Source organism: Loxodonta africana, chromosome 2, assembly GCF_030014295.1.
Source record: "Loxodonta africana isolate mLoxAfr1 chromosome 2, mLoxAfr1.hap2, whole genome shotgun sequence".
NCBI classification, from domain to species: domain Eukaryota; kingdom Metazoa; phylum Chordata; class Mammalia; order Proboscidea; family Elephantidae; genus Loxodonta; species Loxodonta africana.
The window spans coordinates 42,644,651-42,652,401 of NC_087343.1; the positions used below are offsets into that span (position 1 = coordinate 42,644,651).

Below are 7,751 nucleotides of genomic sequence, written 5' to 3' on the forward strand. Positions count from 1 at the left end.
TCCACCAGCCGCTTCTTGGAAATCCTATGGGGCAGTTCTACTCTATCCTACAGGATCGCTAGGAGTCAGAATCAACTCAACCACAATGGGTTTGTTTTTCTTTTAATGTGTGTGTGTGTGTGTGTATATATATATACACATACATGTATACATACACATACATACATACTAATACACTGGAGCCCTGGTGGCGCAGTGGTTAAGAGTTCAGCTGCTAACCAAAAGGTTGGCAGTTCAAATCCACCAGCTGCTCTTTGGACATAGTATGGGGCAGTTCTACTTTATCCTATAGGGTCGCTATGAGCCAGAACCAACTCAACGGCACCTAATAAGAAATACACACATATACACTATGTGTATATACACATACAAATATATACATTTTATACACACACACACACACATATATATATACATACAAACACATACATATATATACATTGGAGACCTGGTGGTGAAGTGGCTAAGTGTTCGAATGCTAACCAAAAGGTTGGTAGTTCGAATCCACCAGCCACTCCTTGGAAATCCTATGGGGCAGTTCTACTCTATACTATAGGGTCACTGTGAGCTGAATATACATTATATGTATATAGACATATATACATTTTATAAAGGGAAATATATATATTTTTTAAAAATTCATTGCTGTCGAGTCAGTAGACATATATATGTATATGTTATATTATATATATAAGGACACCCTGGTGGCATAGTGGTTAAGAGTTATGGCTGCTAATCAAAAGGCTGGCAGTTCTAATCCACCAGGTGCTCCTTGGAAACCCCATGGGGCAGTTCTGCTCTGTCCTATAGGATCGCTATGAGTTGGAGTCACCTCAATGGCAATGGGTTTTTGATATATATACTAGAGATACAATAGTAACAGGAAAATAGTTCATCCTCTTTTCTTCTTATTTATCATGTAAAACCAATTTAAATAAATAAGAATCCCCACCTACTGCAGCTTTAATCATTTCCTTAGGCTCTTTAGATGCTTGTATAGTTTTCAAACAATCTTGATCTTTGTTCCAAAGAAAAAGTTCGCCTGTAGTGAGTACCCCAGCCAGCCAGGCATCTATTTTCAAAATAAAAAGAAATGTAATACTGATGACGTAATATATTTCCCTTATCTATAACCTGAATTATTAAAAAGTACACTTAATCTGGCATTTTAAAAATATCAGTACTACTTAACCATTACTGGACGTTGTTAGGACAATAACATCTTTCAGCAAAGGCTGCAGAATAGGAATTTTCTTCTTTGTCCTTCCTGAGTGTAAATTAATTTCATTTATGAATTTATCATCCAAAAGAAAAACAGCTTCATTTTCCTAAGAGAAAAAATATGTGAAGGATTTAAAAGGTGCCGAAGTCAAGTCCATTTAATGTCTCATCTAAACAAATTATCTTAGAAAGGAAAACAAAGTGGAAACATTTAAGAAAGATCATACATTTGTACCTCAAATCATAAGACGAACATTAAAGTTGATACCATAAAGGAACCTAAAGATTTTTCAATCTATTTTAAAATACCTCTTATCAGAATTACTAGGCACGATGACATAATGATTGCATTTAAATTTCTATGGAGTTTAAAATTACAGGAGTGTCTCCAAATTCTGCTAGCCAAAATTAGGCTGCCTGCTGTTTAACCTTAACAATTCATAACAGTAGTATGGGCAAGTTTTAAATTGCATGGTTAGGTTTCAACAGATATGGCTTCTGAAATTCATAAACTCAACTCTGATAATTTTTTATTATCTAGCAAAATATGGTGCTTTTTAATTAACCTTGTTTTCATATATTCTAGGGCAGTGGTTTTTACAGTCATTGAATCAGCAGTATCAGCAACACCAAAGCATATTTTAGAAATGCAGATTTTCCAACCCCACCCAGACCTACTTAATCAGAAACTTTGGGAGTAGGGTCCAGCAATCTGTGTTGTATTATCAAGGTCTCTAGAGAATTCTCAAGTATCCTAAAGTTTGAGAACCACTGTAAGGGTCCTAGGGGAAGTGAATTAATGGTGTTATTTCTCACAAGAAATTTGACACTGTTTCTTTTGTAATTTTAATAATCTTAAGAGGCTTGCCCACTTTCCCTAAGGCAAATAATCTATCCCATATGTCCTGAATGATGTTCCTGGATTGTTAATGTATTGTGGGCTATTTCTTCCCTTGTAGTTCTAAGGGGCACTTTATAGCACAAACACAGAAATCATAATGGAAGTAAAAACTCAACTGATTGTTCTGGAAGGAGAGAGTTTAAGAGATTAAATATTCCCTTTTGATACATACCATCTCAACATACTTAAAAATACAGAAAAAAAAATTTTTGAAAGTTGAACTCTGTTCTAGATAGACCACTTAAATTTCTGGAAAAATTTAGACCACTTAACTTTCTGGAAACACGAACATGCTCATTGTAATAAAACGAAACACACATATACAAATTCTGTTCAGTGAGCAGGTAATCCTTCTAATTTGTGTTTTCTTTCTGTAAGGACACATTACATTCCTACATCTTATAGGCAGAACGTACATTTAACCCATATTAAAATTGGTATTGGGTGAATAAAGAAAATTCTACCTGTCCCAACCAAGAGACTCGTGGCCACGGTTTTTTCTGCTTGATACTTGTTGATGTCAAAACTTCTAATCTTATCTCCATGCTTGTCAAGATTGTGGAAGATCAGCTGAGTAAGTAACAGTCATAAGATGCTGCAAATAACAATAATAACCCAAAATATTTACTGAGGATCTTAATTTAGAATTTTTGTAAACTTTTAGTGTATTACTTTCTCACCAGCTTAACTTTCTTTTTAAGGTAAGAGAATAATAATGCATCCAGCACTTCATTTTATATGTTGAATAGTCAGGCAAAATGTACTTGCTTTTTTGACAAGCTATTTCTTAAAATATGAAGATAAACATGAACTAGGAAAGGATCCCGACAATAAAGTTTCTATGTGATTTTCTTTTCTCAGTGTGGCAGATTGTACTTTCCAAAGACGGTCACACAATGTATTCCCCAAAGAGGGTCACAACAGTATCTCCCATCCCATATGCTCTTCTTACAATGTGACTTTATGCTCCTCCAATTGAAAGGTACAGTCTATGACTCTTCCCTTGAAATGGCCGAAGATTTTATGACTAAAGAGAATTAAAAAATATTTTAAACATACCAGAATAACAGAATCAACCAAACCTGGAGTGTGAGAAATTCTATAGTATAAATAATGCAGCTTCTTCAACAAATAAATGTTATTAAAAGAAAAAAAAATGGGTGGGGGGACTGCTACATATTAAGAGTTAAGAGACGTAACAACCAAACGCAATATACGGAGACTTTTGGACCCTGATTCAAATAAACCAATTGTGAAACGATATTCACCACATACAAACCAGCAATCCCAATCCTGGGTATATATACCCAGGAAAATGAAAGGAGTGCAAAGAGAAATCTGTGCACCAATGCATGCTGCAGCACTTTTTACAACAGCCAAAAGATGCAAACAATGGAAATGCCCATCAATAGACGAATGGATAAACAGAACATGGCATATACATATAACGGAATATTACCCAGCCATAAGAAAGAAATGGAAGTCCTGATGAATACCAGAACATGGATGAACTTTTTTAAAACATTATGCTCAGTGAAATAAGTTCGTCTCAAAAAGACAAATACTATATGCTCTCACTTATATGAAATAAGCAAATATACAGAAATCAGAGATTTTAAGCGGCTACCAGGAGAGGGAAGCCCTGGTGGCACAGTGGTTAAGAGCCTGGCTGCTAACCAAAAGTCTGGCAGCTGCTCCTTGGAAACCCTATGGGGCAGTTCTACTCTATCCTATCGTGTCACTATGAGTCGGAATCGACTGGACAGCAACGAGTTTGGTTTGGTTTTTACCAGGAGAAGGAAGAAGGGAGGAAGGGGGAGTTTTTGTTTAGAGGGCATTGAGTTTATGTTAATAGTCGTGGAATAATTTGGAAAAGGATAGAGATAATTGTTGCACAACATGAAGAATGTGATCAATGTCAATGAAACATACATGTAGAAACTGAACTGGCAAATGTTCTGTTGTATGCATTTTTACCACAATTACAAACAAACAAAATAGATATTCAGGAGCTGCCAAAAAGAAGGAGGAAGATCTCTATGAATTGAGATTTATAGGATATATTGCTAGGTGAAAAAGTAAAGTGCAAAATAAAATCGTATGCTACTTTCTGTATAGGAAGGAAAAAAGAAAACATACGTATTGTTTAATTTTTCAAAGAGAAACACCAGAAAACGAAACAAAAATTAACACAATAGATTAACTACTAGAGGTAGGGCAAACAAAATGGAAAGGATAGGGAGAGAGTGATATTTCTGAGTATGCTTTTTTGTACAGTTTTGACTTTTGGAAGCAGGTTAATTAAATCAACAAAAATGGGGTGGGACAAACCTACAACTTAATACAAAGAGAAGCAAATGAACCCAACTATATTTCAAATGAATAAAATTACCACACTGAAGGGAAAACGATTAAGTAACTTTTAAACACAGTATTTTACCTATATACTATCAGTGTGAAGATAAAAACAACTACAAATAAATCTTAAACTCCTCTTAGTAATTTTTTTTGTTGGGGTATGGGTATAAATTCTGAAGCTATTTTGTGTGTATTATAGGGTCATGCGAATGAGTGTACATACTGACGCTGATGGGAATCAGCATTCTTAGTGTAGAAAGGATACAATTATAGAATGAGGAAAAGTAAGGAAGACCCATGCGGAGTTGGGTTAGATAGAATTAGAGACTTCAGTATAAAAACTCATTATTTCTAGGTCTGGCCACTAAAGAGGCCTAAAAGCAGTAGAAATGAATACCCTGCACCCAGGTCTTGGTTTCTAAAAACCACTCCTCTCTAAGAGGAACCAAGGCTCCTTGAAAAAACAGCTGATTTCAGGACAGAGAGAAGGAACCAGATGCACCTGGAACATCTTGTTCCAAACAAAGAAAGTAAACGAATGATGGAGGACATGACAAAAAGAAAAACAGGAAAAAAAAGAAACAGGAACCAGCTTCAAGGGGAGTCCACAGGTCAAATCTGGGACACTTTAAGCATCAGAGTAAATAAGATGGGTAATGGGTTACACCTATTAAAGAATAAATGAGACCATACTAATACACTGGTAGAGGGAGAAAAATCATTTTGTAGCCATCACAGTAAAAACTGATTTCAGGCAAGAGACATCAATGAATGCTAAATCAGGCAAGAAGGAGAGGAAGGAATTCGATGAGGAACAGGATATTTACATAGTCTCAAGGTATCTGCCCGTAAATTACTTAGTATTAAAAAAAAAAAAAAAAAAAACTATACAGGGGAGGAAAGGGATAATATCTTAACCAATACTGGGCAGACATCACGCTGCTCTTGATGTGATAGCCCGAAAAGGACATAACATTATTTATATAGTATTCTAGCCAAAAAATCCAAAACTTTAATCTATTCATGAGGGAATAAATCCAAATTGAGAAAATTCTACAAAATAATGGGACACCATACCTTAAAAATGTCAATGTCATAAGAAACAAAGGTTCAGGAGCTGTTCCAGGGTCAAGATTAACGGAACAAGACAATCAAACACAATACAACATCCTGAAGTGTATGTATCCTGCTCCAGAAAAGAAAATTTGCTACAAAGGATATTACTGGGATGATTGATAAAATTGGAATATGGACTATACATTGATTAAGGTAATGTCCACTTTTTTTTTTATCAATGCTAATTTTCCTGAATTTGATAACTGTACTGTAGGAAATATTGTACATGATAAACAACTGATTCTCAAACACTTCAGAAAAATGTGTGTGTATATATAAAAAAACAAAGCAAATTGGGCAAAACAAACAACTGGTCGATCTGGGTAAAACTTAAGAGTAAAAAAAAAGAGTAGTTCTTTATATTCTTGCCACTTCTCTGTAAACTTGAAATTACTTTAAAATTTAAAAAAGACAATCAGAGAAAATTGAACATGACTGGGTATTAAATGATATTAAGAAATTAATGTTAACTCTGGTGTTGTATGGTAATTCTACTACACTACACTACAGTTATGTTAAAAAAAAAAAAAAAAAAAGAATCCTTATCTTTCCAAGACATGACAGATCCATACTTAAGTATTTACAGATGAAATAATAGGATGCCAGGGATTAAATATTCTTGATGAATACCTAATTTTTGCAGTTAAAATGTAAAAGCTAAAAAGACAGCCGACTATCTTAAGATTTCAAGATACAGCCCTTACAGAATTTGCTGACGGATGGTTTTTCATCTTTCCGAACTTTAAAAAACACCTCCCCTGTTGTGTAGCAAAAGGTTATTTATGTGGCACTAAACGAGAGACTGTAAGGGCTGACTCAATAGGGGGAGAGCAAGTGGGAGAAGGGAGTAAGATGTATGTAAACCTACATGTGACAGACTGATTGGAATGGTAAATGTTCACTTGAAGCTTAATAAAAAAAAAAAAGAGATTGACTTAAAATACAAAAAAAAAAAGGTTATTTATGCCACACACTGCTGGCTCTCGAAACACTAATGTTACTCATGGATAATAATAAACATCATGAACCAAGTAAAATTATTTAATAGAAAAAAGTAAAGAATCTTTAAAAACTCAATCACATTCACAAAATAGGAGTAATATGTTACGTCTACAAAAAAAAAAGTACCTTTATTGAAAACAAATTGGCGAATACAGTTTCAAGAGGATAATCCAAGTTCTTCCTTGGTTCCCACCACGGACCAGTCTAAGAAATCGCGTCCATCCTTTGGTGCTCGATTTATCACTAACTAAAGTCAAACACAGGAGTTTCACCGTGACCACCTCCGACAAGTTATCCCTAGGGCTCTCTCTGAGGCTTCACCCCGGATCCCGGAAGGATTGGTGGGGAGGCTGCCCTCTGCGTCCGTAAGGTGCCCATCGCGGCCTCTGAGGCGGGACAGCATCCTACGCCCGGCCAGGCGCGACCCCGGCCCCGGGAACCCCGAGCCTTCGCCAGCCTGAGGACGCGGCGGCGGGAAGGGCCGCCGGGAGGCTGGGGAAGGCCCAGGCGCTGGGAGGATGGGCCAGGACCGGGCGGTCGGAGTAGAGGAGGAGGCGGGGTGGCAGGAGATGGCTGGGATAAGGGAGACCTTGGACGTGGATCCTCGGAGGGGAATGGGGCGGGGCAGGGGGTGCCTGAGGACTGAATGGCGAGGAAGTGGCCGGGGACGTGAGGGGGAAGGAAATTGGGGGAAGTTACCTCCGCCACAATCAGGCCAGTCTGGGGCAGTCAAGGCGCGATGAGACGTGGACGGAAGATGCGGGGAGCAGGACCGAACAGCAGAGGCGACGACTGTGGACCCAGCGGCCGCCCAGACGCGAGCCTGCGCCCTGACGACCGCGGGGGAGTCGGGGGGAGGCCGGCGCTCCAACGCGCCTGCTCCGAGTGGGCCCGGGAGCGCCGGCGGGAAGCTCACAGGCTTGCGCTATCCGCCCCCCCTCTTTTCCCACAGAGTCTCTCCCAGTTCCCGCCCCTCATCTTCGGCGGTCGCGTCCTACCGCTCGTTCTGTCGGCTGTATCCCCTCCGCTTGCCACCCCACCTCCCGCTAGCTCTCTCCATCTCGGGTTCAGTGTGACCTTTATTCCCTGCCTCCTCCAAACGTTCCTCAGACACACGTGTTTTGAGTGCTCAGGCATTGTGCAGGGCTTTTCA

The 7,751-nt window shown here is 38.4% G+C and overlaps 1 protein-coding gene across 1 annotated transcript in view; it reads right to left on the minus strand.

Annotated features, from left to right (window-relative positions):
* Positions 1 to 7,404, minus strand: part of CPLANE1 (ciliogenesis and planar polarity effector complex subunit 1) — a 175,812-nt gene extending 168,408 nt beyond the window's left edge. The window contains exons 1-5 of the mRNA XM_064271392.1: positions 7,298 to 7,404; positions 6,725 to 6,845; positions 2,587 to 2,717; positions 1,193 to 1,328; positions 953 to 1,072 (exon numbers count right to left, since the gene is read on the minus strand). Coding sequence (XP_064127462.1) covers positions 953 to 1,072; positions 1,193 to 1,328; positions 2,587 to 2,667 — 337 coding nt within the window. The 5' untranslated portion in view covers positions 2,668 to 2,717; positions 6,725 to 6,845; positions 7,298 to 7,404. The remainder of the gene's footprint in view (positions 1 to 952; positions 1,073 to 1,192; positions 1,329 to 2,586; positions 2,718 to 6,724; positions 6,846 to 7,297) is intronic.
* Between the last annotated feature and the right edge of the window lie 347 nt (positions 7,405 to 7,751).